The following is a 20064-nucleotide window of genomic DNA, read 5'->3' as shown; positions in this document are numbered from 1 at the left end:
TTCCATTTACACTGGAGCTCCAGAGACTACCGTGTCCTAGAGTAGCTTATGAAATCTCAGTTTAAAAATTACGAACAAACAGTGCAGGTTGATGTAATGTTTCTTTGTCTGCTCAAAGAGATTAACGTGAGGATGTGTTGTTAGAACATGTTAATCATCGGCAGCAGTGATTTCAAAAGAAATGGCTTTTAAGCCTCATTTATTTAACTATCTTTAAGCATCTGAAGAGTGCTCCCCCCATTATTTACTTCCCCTGCTGCTGCTAAGAAATATCTTACGTTTGCTAGATGCCTTTCACAGTGAAGAGCTAGACTCCAGGAGGCTTGCAGTGGTTATGGATAATGTGAATTCTCCCATCTCTGCAATGCAGCCAGCTGTAGAGTTGAAAGTGTCCTGCATCTCAGCAACAAGTAAACAGTTTAGGACAGAATAGCTGCAAAGGGAGCGCTTATCCCCTTGCTCAAGCTCTCTTGTATTCTTTGTCCTGGACAAGATATTTGGCACATGCTGTAACATTGCCCTAAGTCTTAGCCTTGCAAATATACTTTTTATTTTAGCAGCACCCAAAGCCCACTGTGAGGGCTTTTATGCTTCTTAGAAGTAAGATGAAAACTGCTAATAGCCTGAGTAGGCCTGACCAGGCTTGTTCAGCGTCTCAGTGCTGAACTTCTACGTGTTGCATCCCTAATTCCTTACAAGTAGGTATTTGGTCCTTTGTACAGTGCAGCAAGAGTTGGATGTCTCGGAATGGGAGTGTATTGCCACTGTGTGGCCAAAGTGCTCAGGTCAGGCAGTGGACAGTAATGTCCTTTGGGCTCCAGATCCGTTGCTTAGATTTTAGGGTCAATCTTTGAGCTTGACCTCCTTGTACTCTGTGAGGGCACTGGTCACTAGGCCAAACCTTCCAGAGTGTTACATGCATACACCCATGGTGTGGTTCAAGCTGCTTCAAAGGGATCCACAAAAATCCCAGGCAGCCAGCCGATGTCCAGGCAGCAGCGGGCGTGAGAGGGAGGCAGAGCAGGGAGCCGCTGGCAGCTGCACTGGCTGCAGCCCACCTGGAGAAGTGCAGTTGGCTTCTCACAGCAGCGATCCCTGCTGCCTAAGTCTCAGCTGACACTTCAACAGCAAGAGCATGTCTCTCTTTCCTCCCCATTTCTTTTGAGATGAGAGTAAATTTTGCAATATAGCCCTAGCAGGTAGTCACTGCACTTTACACAGGCCACTAAATAAGTACGCCAGTTTCATTTAGGAGCTTGGTTTCATGCATTCTGGGTTGAAAGCCTTCCATTGCTAATTATTTTTTCATGCTTTGCATATCATGTCGCTGTACAGTGTTTTGTGTTCACTGCTGGTTATCTAGCTGAATCATAATTCAGCCCCTCTGCTACACTGAGACATGGTGATTCATAAGAAGCCTATACCTACTCAGTAAACCAAATAGATTAAAATGACAGTTTCAATCTGTAACAGCAATGGGGGTTGTTACAGTCTGGTTGCTGGAGAATTTACTGTAGTCTGTGTCACTGCAATCAGCTGAGCGCATCGGCTGATAAGAGATTGTGGGTTTTGTCCTGAAGAGATGGTGAACTGTCAAATAATGAAGATGAAGTAAGGAAATTATGTCATTCCTGCTATTATGTTCCATGTCTGTGTCACATTATGTCTTCCCTTTGCCTATCGTATATATTAAGTCATGCTGGTAACACCCAGGTTCATGAAGTGGTTTTTTGAGTGCCTGAAATATTGCTTGCAGGGCTGATGTTGCATCGCTTGCTGCTGGATCAGACGGGATTCTTTCCTTTTTTTAGGCAAAAGTGTATAGTTTTGCAGCTCGTCTTGTACTCAGAGAGAGAAGAAGTGCTACTAGAAAAATGTAAGAAAAAAGAGAGTGCAAGGATATGCCCCACTGTCATAGTTCTAATGGCGTCTGTAGAAGAAAACTCTGACGTCTTCTAAAACCTAGCATTGGATTTCTTCAGTAATGATCCCTGGTTTGGGATATGGGTTATTAGGGGTGAAGTGGAATACCTAAGGGAATGGCCAGACCTTCCTCCAAATAAGATGGAGTATTTTTCTGAGCAGAGGAAGAGCCAGATAAGTCTGTTCTGAGTGAAAGAAGGGCTGGATGATGCGGCACGAGAGGTAGTTGATTTACCTTCAGCTCTCATCCGCACCTGATCCAAGTGCCGTAGGTGTCAGTTCTCTTGCCCTGTGGATGCAGAAGCAACTAAGAGCATCTCCAAGTTTGGTCTGTCACACTGGTAAAAGTCCTTTTCAGTCAGGTAGTGGGATTGGGTGTGTTGTGGAGAAAACGCGGTCAAAAGGGAAAGGGGTGACTGTTTCCCTGTCCAGTTAATGTGTTTGGGCTCTCACCAGCCTGCTGAATAAGGAAACCCGTGGAGCTGGGGTGGAAGCACTGTCAGTACTAGTTTGCCCTGGGGAGGGCCTACTGCTCAGCGGCGGGAGGCTCGTGCTCGGTGCAATGCTGGCGAGGCTGCAGGCAGTGTTGGCGTGCGGCGGAGCTCGTGGGGCCTGACAGCTGCCTTTGCCCTTGGAAAGGATGGTGTGATCTGCCTGGGTATTGCTGTGCGATGGATCTGCCGGGGGGTGGAAGAATCTCCAAGCAAGAGACTGTAGTGGGGAGCTGCCTTTTTCATGGTTACTAAGGCTGAGCTCTTCAAATGGGCCTAAAAGAAGCAGGCATCTAATTCTCTCTGAATTCAGCTGTCTTCAGCTTCTTTGAAACCCCCATTTTCCGTGTTTGATGGCTACTGATGCTGCCTCCAGATCTAAAATTAGCAAGTACTTGCTCTTGCAAATAGCCCTTGGGGGCTGTTTCAGCGGCTTTGCATCAATAAGCTTGAACACTGGCACATTACATGCGAGTGTGATGTAAACCTGCAACGGTCCGTCTTGTACAGCCTTTCAGAGCTGCTCTCTCTGCTGCTGCTTATTCTCTCAATTCCAAAATCACAAAAGCAGTTACTGTGATTCTGAATGCATATGTGCAGCTGGGCTGTCAGCAAGGAACATATGTGGGCGAGTGGCTGAGGGAGCATGAATGAATGATTGAACAGAGGTAAATGCAACAAAGGCTGTGGGTGGAAAGAGAAGGCTTGAAATTGGCTCACCCACCAGTTTAATACATTCTTTACAATGATGTATACAAGTGAGAAGAGGATGGAAGGGTCTTAACTCCCCCAGTCCTTTGAATTCAATTTGTTTTTGTCTTGGGGATATTTTCATTTCTGTGCTCTCTTTAGGAATGGGAAAAATACCCTGGATGTAAATGTTCTTAAAAGCATACTTCAATTTCCTGAATATATAAGCTGCAGCTCCTGTGAGTGTAGGGAATCTTGCTTAAGTTACTGCTCCACGGAAAACTGCCAGACAGTGAGAGCTTGGCTGTGGGAGACTGATCAAACAATTGACTGCAGAATTTTCTATTATCCTAAAAATTGCACTGTTTAGCAAACAGATCAGGTCAGTGGAGCAAAACAGGATTCATTTCATTAGTCTCATCAATCTGATGATATTTTTCATCCTGTCTGTGGAAAAAAAAGGGAATGCTTTCCACCATCAGTCTGGTTTCTCTCTGAGCTATGTTGTGGTTTGGCTGTAGGTGGTTACACAGAAAAGTAGCCCCCTCAATCCCTGTGTGCCTGCGAAAGGCATGCCTTGGGGAAAAGCATGTCCTTTATGGGCTGCTGGATGAGCAACCGAGCAGAAGGGAGAAGCCTGTGGGTGGGATATCAGCTTTTCTTCCTCAAGGCACATACTGGACTGAGATGGGTGGGAATCAAGGGATGAGGGGGGTGATAGACTGCGCTGTGCATACAGATGCAGTAAGCGTTGGGCTAAGGAACAGACGAGAAACAGTCATTGCTGTGGGGTTTCTTTTGGGCTGGGGGACTTGTATGCTTTCCCATATGCGAGACAGCATGTAGCTCACTCTAGACCTATCTAGTCTCATTTACCCTTGATTTTCATTTATATTTACTTGGTATCCTGTGGCAAAACAGTGCAGTATCTTAAATGCCTTCTGTCAACTGCTTTAAAAAAAAATATTTTGTACTCTTGATTGTGGTTTGCTTTGTAGCCTTTGAGATATCACCCTGGATAGTGACCTAAGATGGTTTCCTCCTAGTTTCTCTTCACCGTGGTGTTGGCACCACAGGGATATGCACGTGTTCTTCTCTGCATAATTCAATTCCCATGCCTTGTTGGGAATGCCGTTCGGTTTTATACCTTGGCTGAAAGATAAGGGGGCTGCTTAAATTAGCTTGGAGAGGTGGAGCCTGCCATAACCATATAAAATTTGGTTAGGCTTTGCTTTGATTTCAGTTGGAGAGTGACCACATACAGGTCAAATTCCTGCTTTTCCTCAGTAGTACCATAGGTACTTTAGATTATGGCTTTTTTACAATTTTAACCCTTACAATGGGTTGTTGGATGTGAGGTAGACTCTTGGCATTCAGAAGTGATTTATAGATTAGTCACCCTGTGAAATTTGTTATCACAGGGTGATGATTATTATCAGGCCCGTTATTATGAGGCCTGGATAACTTACAGTCAGTGACTGCGGTGCTGGACATAACATCTGGGATAGTCAGATGTCATGTGTGAAGTATTAGCTGACCTGTGCAGGAGGTGGGGAGCTACATCTTCCTCCCACTTAAACAGCAGAAATGTGTCGCTGTATTTTAGCCTTCATCCTATTAACCCTGTTCTTGAATGGGGAGTAAGGACAGCTCAGTCAGTGCTCTGGGGGGGCTGGGAAGGGAAGGCTCGGAGGAAGTATCCCTGCGTAAGTGTAAGCATGGAGTCCCCTGCAGAGATGTTAAGCCGTCTGGCTCCTTTGGGGTGAGAGGCAGGGAGAAGGAAGGCTACTTTGGATCAACAGAGTTGGTTATTTACCTTGTTTTATAAAAGAGTACTATACCTGAAATCCTTCCAAGAGCAAAATTAGTCAGTGTTTAACAGCGCTGGGTTGTGGAAAGTGTTGCTTATTGTTTCCAAATAGCTGTTGCTAAGTGTGGGGGTATAAGGGGTACTAAGTATAGCTTTTTCTAAGACTATACTGGGACTCCAACCTGTGATCTAGAGAGCTCATTTCGTTACACTCCTGATCTCTGCTTAATTTTGCAAACAAGAGGTGCTTTTATTCTGAAATGTCTCTGGTGTGCAGTTCTGTCTATCTTATGTATTTTTGCAAGGTGTATGATTAAAAGAAATAGGAACCATATTCAGATCAACAGCCAGAAAAAGAATATAAGATGTTGTTACCTCAGATTTGTTTATATATTTTTTCACCAATGTCGTTAACATGTACTGCATGGTGGTACATGAATTCTGCATTCACCCTCACTTAGCAGCACATCCTGTTAAAAATCGTCCAAAGAAGAAGTAGTCCTGCCTGAGAAGTTTTGTAATGTATCTTTCCTCTAAGCTTCTTTTACAAAGTATTCACATCTTGTTAACTTCTACTTTAGACAGGCAGCAGCCAATAATAAATGATCTGACAATGCTCAAATGGCAATGAATTTATCAAAACAAAGGAATGCCGCCTCTTCTCACTTTCCTTTCATTCTACCCTTCCCCTGGCTGTTTAATGCTGAAAAAGAAAAATATTTATCCCAAGTCATTCTTCCTGTAGCAGTTGGATTATGTTAGTGAGGTTTAGCCTCCGTTTCATTTAATAAATTAAGGCAAGGAGGTGTGGAGTGAAGGTAACTTAAAATTTTTAGATGGATCAAGGAGAGAAGGATCCTCTGTAGAGCTGACATGGAAGTTTCTCGTCTGTTTTGGCTCATCATTTTTCTGCTAGTCTTGCTTAACAGAGCACTCGAACCACCATTGAGTCCCATGCATTAAGTGAGATTGAAACCATTTAAGAAGGCTGTGAAGCTGTGCAAAATAAAACCCATACAGCTATTAGTGAATTTCCCTGTAGTACCTATATGCCATCTGTGTATTAATATCACTCCAAAAGTATTTAGTGGGTTGGGACTTGAAAGAGTTTGTTTTTAATAGTGTTGATATTAATAAAGAAGCTTGCCTGGCTCCAAAGGGGTTTAAGTGATCAGTAGAACATCAGCAACTTCATTTATTGCATCCTGCGGTTGTAGGCTGACTGAACCACTGCAAGATATAAGACTAATGTAAGTTGTCTGTGTTGGCTGGTGGTAGGGCTTCTGAGGGCATACTTACCCAAAGGCTCCACTCTTGCACTACTGGTGCCACTTGCCCCTTGCCTAACCCTTTCCCATTTTTCCATCTCTTTGTGCTGCCCTCCTTCCGCCAGAGCAGTATGTGTCTCCCCATACTGCCTTCGCACACGATGAGCCCAAAGCTACGATCTGGGAGACCGATAGCCGGTGGGGAGCCCTGTGTCGCAGCCAGGCAGCTCCTGGTATTTGCTGGTCTGGTTAATGGTAGGTTGGGAATTGTAACGCTGCAGCTCCTGCTCGAGGCATCACCGCTGGTACTTATGTGGCTCTTAACTTTTATTACGCTTGAGTGCCCTGCCATCTGTATTGCCACAGAACTGTTGTGAATAAAATTGCGTTCGGGAGCACGAGGGAAGCGCTGAAGCATCCCCGTAAGTGTAAAAGGGCTTTGACACAGCAATACTGCGTGCCGCATGCTGAACTTTCAGGTACCTGGTTCCACCAGTGGCATTCCCACACTTATTTTGAGTGCTGGTATTCTTTGGGTGTCTAGAATTGGAGTCAAACAGCCAGAGCATTTGGGTGAAAAAGGGTATTGAAACGTACCAACAGGAGACAGAGGTCTGCTTACTTGCAATAACGCTGTTTGTTAGGCTACTTATTGCTACCTCGTGGTGCCTGATTTCTGCCTTTTGCTGTACAGCTGAAGTCTAAGCTATGGACAGAGCCCCCCTCTGTGCTATGTACATGGATCCCTAACTCCTGGGTTTTTCTGCACTGTAAGTAAACAGCACTGATGTGTGCCAACCCATGCCCGTGTATCTTGTAAGTAGAACTGTATGTTGTAACTTCACTTCATGCACCTTGTATCTTTTGTGTTTTGTTATCTCAATTTAATAAAGGTAAAGTAAAATGCAGTATTTTTTTTTTTTTTATCTAGAAATATCTTCCTATGCAGAGAAGACTTCTGAGGACAGCACTTCCTCTTAACCTAGCGAGCAAGGTATTACAAGAATCAGAGAAGGGAGGTTGAATTAGACAAAATTCTTCTAGGAACAGGTCATTTGGACAGTTATTACACCTGCGCGACTTGCCTTGCGTGCACAGGATTCAAGGTTGCTTTTCAGAGAGATGCAGTAGCCCAACCAGGCTTCATGAAATGTTCTTGCTTGTCTTCTGCCAGAGATCAGACTAGAGGCTCATAACCAGCCATCTTAGAATTATAGTTTATGAACTTGAATATTGGCTGATAAAAAGTACTTACTGCTTTTTATAATTATGTGATTTTTTTCCCCCCCCCTTCACCAGTTAGGTGTTCTTTTTGTATAGATGGCAACAGTATATTGCTGTAGGTAAAAATTCTCCACGTGTGGTTTTATGTTTTTGGACGACAAATGTGGCATAGCTATCCCATGTGAGCAAATGCCTTAAGTCAGTAATGTCTGCAAACAATTGCAGCTACTATATATATGTTTTTCTCTTTATAATTCTGCTTTGCACTGCCTACCGTAGCAACAAGATATACCTAACTGCATTGGGTACTCTCTTTCAACAGTTACTTTGCCTATATTGAACCCTTACTGTCTTCATATGCCAGCAGTTTGCAGAGATTTGATAAGCTGAGACCTGCAACTTTTATTCCTGGGCTTTCCTATCTGCGAGAAGTGGCTCATCCAAGTTTTTTCTTTTTTTCTTTTTTTTTTTTTTTAAATAATAATAACGTTGAGAGCTGGCAGTGATACTGGAATAGATCTGATTTCTTGTACGAAGAGTCCAGCACAGGCTGACTGTCCCCTCCCTGGGCCCATTTTCTGTCTCCATTAAACTCTTCCTGCTCTGCTGATGCAGTTCTTCATTTCAGTATTGGCAGTGTGGAGGTTAGAGGCAACTTGCTGCCTGAGGCATCTGAAGGGGAAAGGGATGGAGTGCAGAGTACTGTTCTTTCCAGCCTCGTTTGTTGATGACACATCTCGGGGCCTGTTTCTCAAGTGATTCGCTTCAGAGCTGCATTTCAGTAAAGCTGAAGTTTGTCAGGATGAATGTTGGTCACAGCAAATGAAGGGGCCTTGCAGTCCGTCTGCATGGTGCTGCCTCTCCCCTTCTGTATTAACACCCCCTCAAGGACTGTCAGGATAACTCCTGTCACTTTGCTCCTGCTCTTGTCACACTAGGGGTTTCCTACCAAGGCTGAAACATATCTTCAGCATCATTTATGTTCCTACAAGGATTATAGCTTCTTTAATAAAATCAAGGCAGGACCTTTAGATTTATTCCCACTCTGCTACATATTACACTGTTGCTGAGACACTACAAGTACTTTTTCATAGGGTGAACTTGCGACAGGGGCGTGCTGCCCCCTCACACGTGGTGAGCTGTGCCTGAACCGTGAGTTACCTCAGCACAGAGCGGACAGTATTTGAGCACCCACAATTCAGCAAAACCGCTGCTGCAGGGAGGCTCGTCCTGGCAGCTCAGCCAGGCTGCCTAAGCCCCCTTTGAGGTCAGCACCCTGGCGTGGCGAGCTGCACCTTGCTGACAACTAGTCATACCGATTCTTGTGGTATTGTCTTCTTTCTTTTGGATGTTTAAAATACTTCCGTATTTTTGCGTGGATTATCGGTTGACATTTAATGGAATATGCTCTGATAGCTGGAAGGGTAGAGTGGCTTTACTTTGCTCATCAGTCAGTTGGTAAATCTCTTAGCTTATTGTGAAGACAGAATTGTAGAGCACCTACAACAGAGATCTCCACTGGGCTTTTAGGCTCTTGTGATTTACTTAATTGTACATGCACTGCTAACCAGCGACTTGCTGATGTTTCTTGTTAGTAATGCACTTTTGGTTAGCAAAACTTCAGGACTTCCTTTGTGTCAACATGTCTGCTTATAAACATGTCTGAAGTTCAGTGATGCACCTTGGGGAAGTATATGGAAAACTGGTAGCAGAAAATAGAGTATGGATGCTGAACATGAGAGAGGTGGGGAATAGAAGCTCTTATATTTGCAGGATGTATAATGATTTTACTTGTAACTTGCATGTAATTAACTACACTGAGATTCAGAGGTTCCCTTTTTGCAGGGGGAGGAAGCCTCGTTCCCTTCCCTTCCTTTCCCCACGAAGGCTGCGCTGTCTGCTGTAGATTATGGGGGGGGGGGGGGATTCTCTCTCGCGCATGCTCTCGTGCTCTCTTGCTCTGTGTGTGTGTGCGTGTGCCTGCATGTGCGCACACATGCGTGTGTGTATAAGGAAACAGAAGTCTTGCTCTCGACTTGTTGCCAGCCATCGCAGAATTTTATACCATAGAAATGACTTTATCGTGGATTATATACATTTTGTCAGATTTTGCACACTGACAAGAATTGATCTGAGATATAGGACATGTAAGACACTAAAAAGACTTTTTCTTCTATGTTAAAACACCAGGAGTCAGAGGAGACATTAGACTATTTCTGTCAGATCCTCCCTCAGTTGAAGATCATAGTAAGAAAGGCAAAGCTGTGGTAATGCAAAACTCTTTCTTTACTGAAGTGACACTACATGTCTTCCTCACTGATTTCTTGGATCTTTTTGAGACTTGTCTGTGCTCTGTAGGAGAGCTGTACTTTTGTGACAGTGGCAAAAATAGCTGTCCCAGCTGCAAGAATTGAAAATATTGTTGCTTTTTTTTCTTGTATCTACACCAGGGCTCAAGAGTAAAGCTGTTTTAGTGACAGCTTTAGCTGCTTTAAATATTTACTGTTATTATGCTTCTATTGTATAACAGTGAAACAGTCTGTCAAACACCACGTGCACTTATTGCCTGAAAGAATGACAAAGCCTTAGGAATTTGTGGAGAGATGAAGAAAGAAATTATGCTGGCCGGGAGGGCTAGGCTGAAATTTGCCTGCATCTTTAGTGGCTAAAGCTGGCTTGTGAAAATTGCCTACTAAGCAAATGCTCACTGATGAAAAATGAGAGGTATCCTCTTCTACCTTTCCCATTCACAGATTACAGAAGACTTTTGCCTTCAAATTTCACTAACGTTGCTAAGGCTTATGCATGTTACTTGAGGGCTGAACTTGGCCTTTAAAATTCTCAAAAGCTCTTTTTGCTGTTTTTTTTTTTTTCTTGTTATGCTGTAACAAGGCAATAGTTTCTTCTGTACTTACATTTGTAGCAAATGGGAATTCCCTGGTTGTGTTCACAACTGAAACCCAAGCTAGATTTGGAAACTGCAGAAACCTGAAATACTGACCCCACTGTACACAGGTACCCTTAGACTTGGGTGTTAATGAAGTGATAAAAGCACCGAACATAAGTTACTTTGTTTTGGGTAATCCTAAACGACTCTGGGTTGCAAGTTGTGAAGTATAACACCATACATGGTATAGATGTGTAATACATGAACATACAGAGCACTCCTTTCTTTCCTGAGAATTACAACTCCGGGTTTTCGATAGCTTCCACAATGAGGGTTTGACACTGTTATTATATTGGTATACAAGTTTCTTCCAGGAAAAGGCTAACATTTCCTTGAGGTGACTTTCTGCACTTCCTTCCTTAGTTTCATACCACTGACCTCAGCTCTCCACCTTTTCCAGGTCCCTTCTTGCTGGGGCAAAAGAGCCACCAGAGCACCTGCTTTTCAGTTGGCAGCACAGAGAGTGCCCGGATCCTGCTCGGAGGTCTGTGAGGACTGGCCCCAGAAAGGTTCCTTCACATGCACCGCTATGAAAACAAAGAGGAACATCAGAAAAGACACCAGGTACCAACACAAAGAAACTTTTTACCTGCTTTGTATTCTCTCTTCAATTTATATTTTGGTTCTTTGGGAATGATTGCCAGGGGATACATTGACTAGCAGGCTTTATAGGAATATGTATTTTTGGAGGAGGGAACCTCTTAAGAGAAAGCATCTGTTAAAATGACAGCTTATATACATGCTTAAATGTCCAGGTAATTCCCTCCATCCTGTTTCCATATGGCCAGGTAAATCTAAAATATCACAGCTCCTGTCTTATTAAGTCTAATAGTCTCGTGTCCCTCAGTCTGCAGATACTGCATTTCCAGATCTGGGAGATGTTATACATTTCAAGGCTTTTGCTGTGGTTCAAATAGCCTAAGAAAAGCATTTGTCTGGAATACAAAGTTACGTTACCACCCTACAACAGTAGTCACTAAATATTTATAACTTTATAGCAATACATCTGGCATTGCAGTATTTCTGTGAGATTTTCTAACAGAAAGGGGAGGTTTCCCCAAAGAACAGATAATTTCCTGAAGATTTTTCATCAGTCCATTTAAAATAGAACTTTAATTAGCCTAAAGCTATGTGTAGATACCAAGTCACACGACTGTCATTATAATAAAAATCCTGATACTGTCCTTTTGGCTTATTTTTATTTGCAACAGTTCTTGGCACAATAATTTGCTAAAATTGAGGAAATAACATGATCCTCAAGGCTCATAAGAATGAGCATCGAATTCTCTCTTCTCCTTCCTCCTCCAAATTTGTGTCACATTAAAATGCAGTTTAGGGAGCAACATTTATTCATATGTAAGGGTTTCTGATTAAAAGCAGCTTTCACTGTTTCCTAACTAAAGTTGAAGTGCAAGCATCTCCTAAGTACCTGCAAAGCACAGATTCAGACTACTGAAAGCATGAGGGGAGGCTTGCTCCGAACAATCCATGAGCCTGAAGATAGCAGCGAATAACATGTAACTAAAGAAAATCATGATCTCTGTGTGTGATCGCCATTTCTGGGCCAACAGTAATTTACTAGCTTTTTAAGACTGCTTCCACAAAGTTCAGACAACGAGGGTGGGATAAATCTATTTAAGCTACTACTTAATCTGAATGTTAAAATGTTCTCTTATACCCTCTGCTGGTTGCATATGCAATCTTTTTTTCCTCTATGTGTATGAGATGGGGCAAACTTTTTAACATCCTCCTGCAGGGTCATGTGCTCATTTAAATTTTGGAGTATGCCACTGTGTGAATGCAGACTTTTATATCCACTAACCATATTTTTTTCCTTTACTGAGGCTGCATAAATGCAATAGAGACTTTTGTGTTTGTGGGTATCATTTACCTTTGGCAACTTATTAAACAAAGCACAATTTCCTTGTGAACATAATTCTTGTAATCACTTTAATGCAGTAGCAGATAATTAGTGCTGATTTACATTTTTTTGATATATACAGTTTGACTTATAGAAATTAACTTTACTTTGAATATAATCATTTAGTAATGGAGTAACATTATTCCTAGGAAAGACAAATTTACATACATAAATTTATACAAAAATGTCTTAAAATGAAAACTAAAACCTAAGTTCTATGTATCATAACTTCATAATTCCCTTGTGATTTTTCCATAATCTCCTTCTTACATGCATTAATATCTACTTTTAACCAACTATCTCATTTCAATATCTCAGCCAGTGGTGCTTTTCTAAAGCATTATGGAGAAACTGAAATGAGTTTAAAAACAATTCACTAAAGCACACGGTGTATATATGTCCTCAGCTGTCATCTGGACAAAATAATTGGCAAGGAAAGAATGTAAAAATTCAGTGCTGACTTTACAAGAAATTTTATTAATTTGCTTTAGTGATACTGGACTTCTTCCAGAGTTGGCCCAGGTAAGCGATCCCAAGATAGGGGAAGTGCAGCGATGATAGCATGGCCACATCATAGCAGTACGCCGTGGAGCCTGAGCCTAAGTCAAGGTGCAGTCTGGAGATGTATGGGAGGCCTAAAAGGAAACCAATGCGCAGCAGGCCGAAGAAATGCACTGGAAAAAAAAAAAAAAGAAAGAAAAATGCCAATTACTGAAAAGGCTGTTGGTGTTTGTTTAGGATAAGATCAAACACAGTATTTCTTAAAAACGAGTAATAGAGAATCAAGAGCACCGCCTATTCCTTCAGCTCCATCTGTTGGATACTAACTCCAGTCCTCCTCTTCCCTTGTGTGAAGACAGTATGATGTACATATAGGCAAGAGCAACATAGCTAGGAAGAACTTAGTACTGGAGTTGGAGGCTCAGGCACCTGGAGACTCTGGATGTTAGCAACAGATGCTTATTTTTTGAATGTTTTATTTGCAATTTTTACAAGTAATCAAATGCTCAAAAATGTCCCTGCAACTAGCGAGCAAAAATGCACCAGTATGAAATGATACTGGGAAGTCTTCAGACATTTTTTTCCTCAAAAAACCAAAACAAAACACACAGGAAAGGTTCAGGTCTCCTCTGTGTACACCACTTTATAGTTGTGTATGCTGCTGAGTGTACTTTATTACTTTGAGAAAGACCATTAGAGCCTTTTTTTTAGAAAGACTTCTGTTGGGTTTGTACTGAAAGCATAAACTTCAGAGATGAAGTATATAGATTTTAGAATTTCACCTTAAATTAATGTTTTCCAGTGGACGCATGTAAATCAATAGTCCTCTTCCAACTCTGTTATTTTTCTGTTAATATGATCTCTCTGTAAATGGGGTAAAGGGGAGGAGAAGAAAAAACAAAAAACAAACCCCAAACAAAGGCTCTTCCACTACTTTATAGCTGTGGCATATGGCCCTCTCCATGAACTCTGCTTTTCAAATACTAGTATCTCTAGTACAACAGCAGTCAGGCCTCCAAATCAACTTTGAGACAGAGAATGGCACAAAAAAGCTATGCAGAGATCATATTTTGGGGAAGAGGCGATTGTCCGAGTTTGACATAGATAATTCTCAAGCAGAATTGGTTGAATTTGCTGGATAAATTGTATTTTGCAAGTTCTCCCACATCTGCTTCACTCTCTCTCACCCACACAATGATTTTCTAAAAGTGACAGAGATCATCTATTCTAATCCCAGGGGTAATCCCCCCCACCTCCCCAGTTAAATGACTCATCCTGCTTTAGCAATCTGCAGTTTATAACCATCACTGCTATTACTAACTTTTTCATTATAATAGCTTTCTCCAGCTACAGAGCTTTTGACATTCAAAGCTTTTTTATCCATTTGGTGTAGGTGATTTGAGCTCTGCTGAAGGAAAGAGTTCTGCTAGCAACCCTGTGGAGGAGCTGAGGTATGTCCTGAAGGAGGAGGCAAAATTTTTCATTTTCAAGTCATGCCATAAGAATTTTTTTTCCCCCCCTCTCGCCTCTGAGGAGTTTGAAGGAGGGGGACCTGAACAAGTGCTTTAGAGGGTAAGGACCAGGAAAAGAGGTACCTGTTTTATGGAAACCTAATGCCATTGAGGGATGCTGTGACGAACACTGAGCCTCCACCTCATCACCTTTTGGTCCTCACTGGCTTGCTGTGCATCTCCAAGGTGTAAATTTGGTCTATTTCAAAGCAGGAAGCAGATCTCAAGAAACAAGATCTACTTTCAGTAAGGCCTCTACTATAATTTCTGTTTTAAGACTGCAGATTTAGTCTAGATGTAAATCTATATATAATTAAACTAACTTAGTATTTTCATTTCTTTTTTCCAGAGATGCCTTCACTTTCCTGTCAATCATCTGTGGGGTCATTTTTGCAGCTACAGAATGAATTAATCTTGATGCTGAAGGCAAAAGGCCCTTTCCTTGCTGTGTTTTAATGACTTCCATCAATTTCACGCGAGCTGGAAGGGAGGTGGAGGAGAAAAGGAAAGCACAACATAAGAGCTAACACTTAGGTCTTCAGCCTCACCCAGCAGGCAGCTGAAGGTCTGTGGAAGTCTTCCTCTGCACTGTAGGTAAGCACTGACGCCTCAAATTTAGTTGAGTATTTGCTTGTATGTAACAGACTGAGTAACGCACAGCTGATGAGACTGCAACACTGAGGCCTCATTTAATCCCAGAAGACAGGCAGACACACACACTGATTAGACAAGCAACTACAACAATGTAACTGAAAAACAGCTAAAAGCTGTAATCACATGGGGAGGGAGTCATACTTTAAACTACATCTTTAGTAAGGTGTAGAGCTGGACCTTAAAAATGTAGGCTGACAAAAAGAAAAGAAGTGTTCGTTGTTTTTTTTATAGGTTTCTGCATATGTTCCTTTTCTGGGCAAGATGGTAGGGAGGAGGAAAAAACACCATTCTCCCTTCGGTGTTCATTTCTTATCCAAAACCTGGGAAAAAGTAGACCAGAAGGAAAAACCTTTTAGGTGGTACACCACTGACTGTGACCGGGGAAAGAGGGCCTGCAGAGCAAACAGCAGGAGTTGAAACATTTTTGTAGCAGATACTAACTTTCTACAGCCTTGTTCTGGTAAGACACTTGCAAGCAAGTTCTCCAAACTCACCCTAGGCCTCTGGCAGTGGAAATGAGATCCTGACAGGATAATGGTTATAGAGCTGTCCTAGTATCTCACAAAACCTAAACACAATTTATGATCTGTATAAACCGTCCCCCACTGTACCTGTGGAACCCTAATAGAAACACTGGTGTTTGTGTGGGAAGAGAGTCATACTCAGGTATTCTCCCTGTCCTGGTTGTGTTGCCGTTCCCTAAAACATAATCTCAGCTGAAAGAGATTTCTTGTGACTTTCTTTCTTGTTTCTCTGCCACTTATTTCCTGTGGGCAGGCACTTTCTTTATCCTTCCCTTTTCCTTTTGCCATACCACAATTCTCTGCTATACTTGTCCTGGTAGAAATGGTGGCAAAATATTAAGGAAACTGAGCAACAGCTCAGTCCTGCGGCACACTTGGGCACTGTGCTCCAGCGAGCAGCAGGGAAATGGCTCCAGTGGATGCAATTCTCACAGGGAGCAACTACCTTCCTCTTCGTATAGAAGGGTGGCATAGAGGACCTCATTGAAGATCATCTGTTTTCAGTTTCTTGACAGTATAACGCATCATTCCCAGACTTGGAGAAGCTGGAGAAGCAAACTGAGTCACCTTGCAAAATAACCGTTGACTAACAGGTCCTTTCTTACATTTGTCTTTAGAGATATGTTGTATCATTTTGTCATTGTAAACTAATGTTATTTAAGTCCCTTTCATAACTCTAATAATGCAAATGCTATTCATATTTTAAAATATAAACTTTAATTTTGAAAGTTTCAGTATCCCTATCAGGTCCTAAACTCATCTGAAGGAAAGAAAACTGAAGAAGAAACTCTAAGTCCGGCTTTTGGAGCTGCTCAGCGCGGACTGTTCTTGCAGACACCGGTAAACGGAGAAATTCAGCACCTGTGAAACCCAAGGTATGTGAAATTTATTAATGATTTCAAGAAAATGATGTGCACATGTACTAACAGGATGCAGACTTCTGTGTTGTGGGCCTTAAACTTTTAGTGGCAATCATTCTGCTGTGATTAGGGAAGGTTGCATGACTGATCATTTTCAGAGGTATTCAAAATAAGAAATTTTCTAGGTGATTATTTACTGCACCCTATGTTCACAATGTCTGTAAGTTAACTGATGAAGTCTACAACCTCCGCTCATGATCTAAGTGCTGTTCCTGGTAACCTTGTTCTCAGCACAGAGATTGAAAATGATAAAAAAGACAATGGATGCTGTAAAACAGATTTATTTACTTCTATCTCCTAGCAGCAAGTTTAATGATTACATTTCATTGAAAGGTAGACTTAAATAGTTTTAAAAATGCTATGAGAAATAAAAGAGAGCACACAGGTAGTAAACAGTAATAAAACAAACTACTAAAGATCTTGTTAAATGTCCAAAAGTAAAAAGGTCACAATCGCTAACAGAATCATCATAAAATTCTGCTTTTCTTGGAGACAGTACTGTCACCTGTAATATTTCTAGCACTTAAAGGACCATTGGTCTCAGTTAATGCTTGCACCTATACCATTCAATTTGATTTCAATATACAGTATATTTGATGTGTGTGTTCCGTATGTAGGACTACACTCTAAAAGTGCCTTCAGGTGCATAAGCTTAATTAGTTGTAATGACTAATGGGAGCCTTCTTCGACTGCACCCACAAGTCAGTTGAGTTTCAAACAGCATGCAAATCTGCCCCTACAGGAACAAGAATAGACTGAAACCTGACAAAAAATAATTTTTAATATAAACTGCAATGTATGACAGTTATGTTTATCTTGTGAAATCGGACCTCTGATACACCTAAGATACACTTCTCTTCTACTGTTAAGAGAATGCACTCTGATAGAAAGCACTTTCGCAAGCATTAGTTTCCATGACAAATAACGTTTCTGTGCGCATTTGTATACATGCTCTTACCTCTGTTAATTAGGCATCTGTTCCTTGTCTGTTGGGTTTCTAATTGGAGACTAGAAAGAAATAGGTACAATTAATACATAGTTATGTATATATCAATGATAAATTAGGCCAGTAAGGAATGCCTTTCAAAGTTGAGTAATTCACAAAATACATACCCAGTGTGAGCTGCTTTTTAATGTGTTTTCCTTCAAATGTGAATACAGCACATGTCCCTGAGAGCTGGGTGCAACAACAGAGTATCCGCGACAGCGTTGAGTTAGAGAATGGCGCGAGGTGGATTTTGTATAAATGGAGTTTACTTTTAACAGCATGTCAGTCCTCTCTTGCTGGTGTGAGGGTGTGCATTTGTGAGGATGAAACAAATTAGAAGGGGCTAGGAAATACATGGAATATTTAGTTGTCTTTGAGTTCCTCAGTCAACAGTTTGGCTGTGGGCTGGCCTCATGAAGGCCTGATATTGTAACAAATAGGAAAGAAACTATTTTTTTGGAGGTTTTTTCTTTTCCCTTGATTTTAAATGTCGGCCTGATGTGAAGCTACAGAATACTTAAGAAACTGGAAATAAGGTTAAACAGGCTAAAAGATGTAGCATTAAAAGTCCAATGGCCTCTGTCTTCAACAAAAATACATTTTCAAGACTGACAGTCCTGATCGAAATGCCTACTGTTCAGGTCATGAAGAAAAAGCCCCTGTTCTATGACTTCAGTGGTATTTAACTTCATCACTTTCCAGTGGCGTATACAAAAGTCTATATATGCTTGACACTCCTGCATTTCTTCACCCTGGCTAACAGGGTTGAGTAAAGAAGTTTGAGTTCCTATGGATACAAATACGAAAATTGGGGTCTGTGTTTGTTCATCTTCCTACTGGCTTAACAGAGACAATGGAAATTGGTAGACAAATAGTCTCAAAATTAAGAGCTATTTTTCAGTGTTCAGGGAAATCTCTACTTAGATGCTACCTGCAAGCTGCAGTGGCATCAACTGATGAATAAGCAATCTGCCAGCAACTTGGAATAAAAACAACGTGCTGATGACGGTTGAGGACTGAAGCCAGCTATTTGGGACAGCGATCCTAATAAATAAACTGGCAGTTTGTGCAAGTTACTTAATGCTCTTCTGAGAATTTTTTGGATGGAGCTGAGGAAGAGATTTGGTCTTTGGCAGCTGGTTGAGCAAACTTAATTAAACTAAATCTGCTTTGTTGTCATAGGCTTCTCCAGATTTGGAGATTAAAATTTGGAAGAAGAAATTCTGTTGAGGCTGCCTTTATTGCAGTGGATGACCTGGCTGTATACAGTGCCTTACAGGAGTGAGTCAGTATTAAACAGTTCACCACAATAGATGGTAAAGTTACAATCTTTCTTGCGTATTAAGGCTGCTTTTAGAGGCAGAAAGAAACCAGTAATGACTAAACTTGTAAGTACGGATTGGTTATCAGCTGACAGCTATGAAATAAATGGTTTCAGTTCAGTTCCCTGTGAAAACTCACTGGAAAAAGCTCTTTTCCTTGCCAGTCTCACCAAAGTTCCCAAGAATGGAACAGATGCAAAGACTGATTTGCCAATTTGCTCCAAAGGTGTATTTGTCACTGGAGGACGACTAAGATGCTAGAAAGTATGGATGCATGTGAAAGCCCCACTGTCCCTAAGACTTTATAGGAAATTTGCCTAGTAATGCTTAAATAAATTTTGTCTAAGCTGCAGCCAGTAGTTCCGCTGGTGGCCATGCACAAACCTATGCAAATCTTGAGCCTTACCTTGTGCTTAAGAGTACTGGCAAGAAATCAGCTACCGCAGATAAGCTGAAGTGTAACCATTTGTGTGTGCATCCTGCCCTGGTGAGACACCACAACAGCAGTGGCACGCATCTGCCTTGCTGCGAGAGCACAGGCTGCCTTCGGGCTGTCCCAGTTTGGAAATTTGTGTCCCAGAGGAGACCTCCAGCGGAGGACTTCAGACGCTAGAGATGCAGCCAGTCAGTCAAACAGTTTCAATCCTTTTCTTCTCTCCAGTATTCCTCTAGTTCAGCACTACAGCAGTTTCAGAAAAGATGCCAACAAAACCTTAAATACCACCTTAAAAAGTCTGGGCCAGTCATATTTGAAAATGAAGCTTTGGTCCCTAAATCATTTATGTATTTCTGTGAAATTTTACTAAAGTTATTTTCTTCTGTTCTGTTGGCTGACTTCCCTTAATATCTTACCTTTTTTCTGAGAAGAAAAGTATTGGTGTCTATGGATAAGACCATACGTATATTCTGTAGTAATGATAGTCAAAGTATTGTCTGTACTTTCTGCAACATTCTACATGCTTAGTCCTTTTTCATTTGTTCTTAAAGTAGGTTTTTGTAGATACTTTACTCCAGGAGTGACAGAACTTTCTTTTTGCCTTGCAAGTGCAGCTTTTTCTTTCTTTTTTCTTTTTTGGTTATTCAGTCCTATATTAAACTGTCGCAAAATGAGATGTGAACTTCAAGATATTATCAAAAGTTATTAATGAGAGTAGCACTCAGTTCAGTCTTCTATTATAACTTTCATTACAGTGGAAGCAAGATCTAACTTATCAGGAAACTAAAAATCATGTTCCTTACTCATTATAGCATATATTTTCTTTCCTCATTAAAATAAAAATGAAATTACTTTTCTAACACGCTTCTGATGTGATCTCTTCGAATCCTAAATGAAGACTTCAAAGAGGATCTCTGAAAAAGGATATCCAAAA

The 20064-nt window shown here is 41.4% G+C and overlaps 1 protein-coding gene and 1 long non-coding RNA gene across 7 annotated transcripts in view; one reads left to right on the top strand and one right to left on the bottom strand.

Annotated features, from left to right (window-relative positions):
- The first annotated feature begins 10769 nt into the window (after positions 1-10769).
- On the top strand, positions 10770-15140 carry LOC135328160 (uncharacterized). The gene is made up of 3 exons (XR_010388896.1): positions 10770-10917; positions 14169-14532; positions 14636-15140. It is a non-coding gene; the product is annotated as an uncharacterized LOC135328160 (long non-coding RNA).
- The window catches only part of BANK1 (B cell scaffold protein with ankyrin repeats 1), a 151519-nt gene continuing 143744 nt past the window's right edge, over positions 12290-20064 (bottom strand). For 5 of the 6 annotated variants that reach the window (XM_026109501.2, XM_026109523.2, XM_026109545.2 and 2 more), the window contains 2 exons: positions 17343-17392; positions 12290-12948 (listed from right to left, as the gene is read on the bottom strand). In XM_026109501.2, the coding sequence (XP_025965286.2) occupies positions 17348-17392 (45 nt within the window). In that variant the 3' untranslated portion in view covers positions 12290-12948; positions 17343-17347. Of the gene's footprint in view, positions 12949-15124; positions 16326-17342; positions 17393-20064 lie in introns of those variants that run through there. The other variant, XM_026109509.2, reaches the window with a different exon arrangement.

The sequence above is a fragment of the Dromaius novaehollandiae genome, chromosome 4 (assembly GCF_036370855.1).
Source record: "Dromaius novaehollandiae isolate bDroNov1 chromosome 4, bDroNov1.hap1, whole genome shotgun sequence".
In the NCBI taxonomy this organism is placed as follows: domain Eukaryota; kingdom Metazoa; phylum Chordata; class Aves; order Casuariiformes; family Dromaiidae; genus Dromaius; species Dromaius novaehollandiae.
The sequence above is the reverse complement of the archived record's forward strand: the minus strand, read 5'-3'. Positions and strand labels throughout refer to the sequence as shown.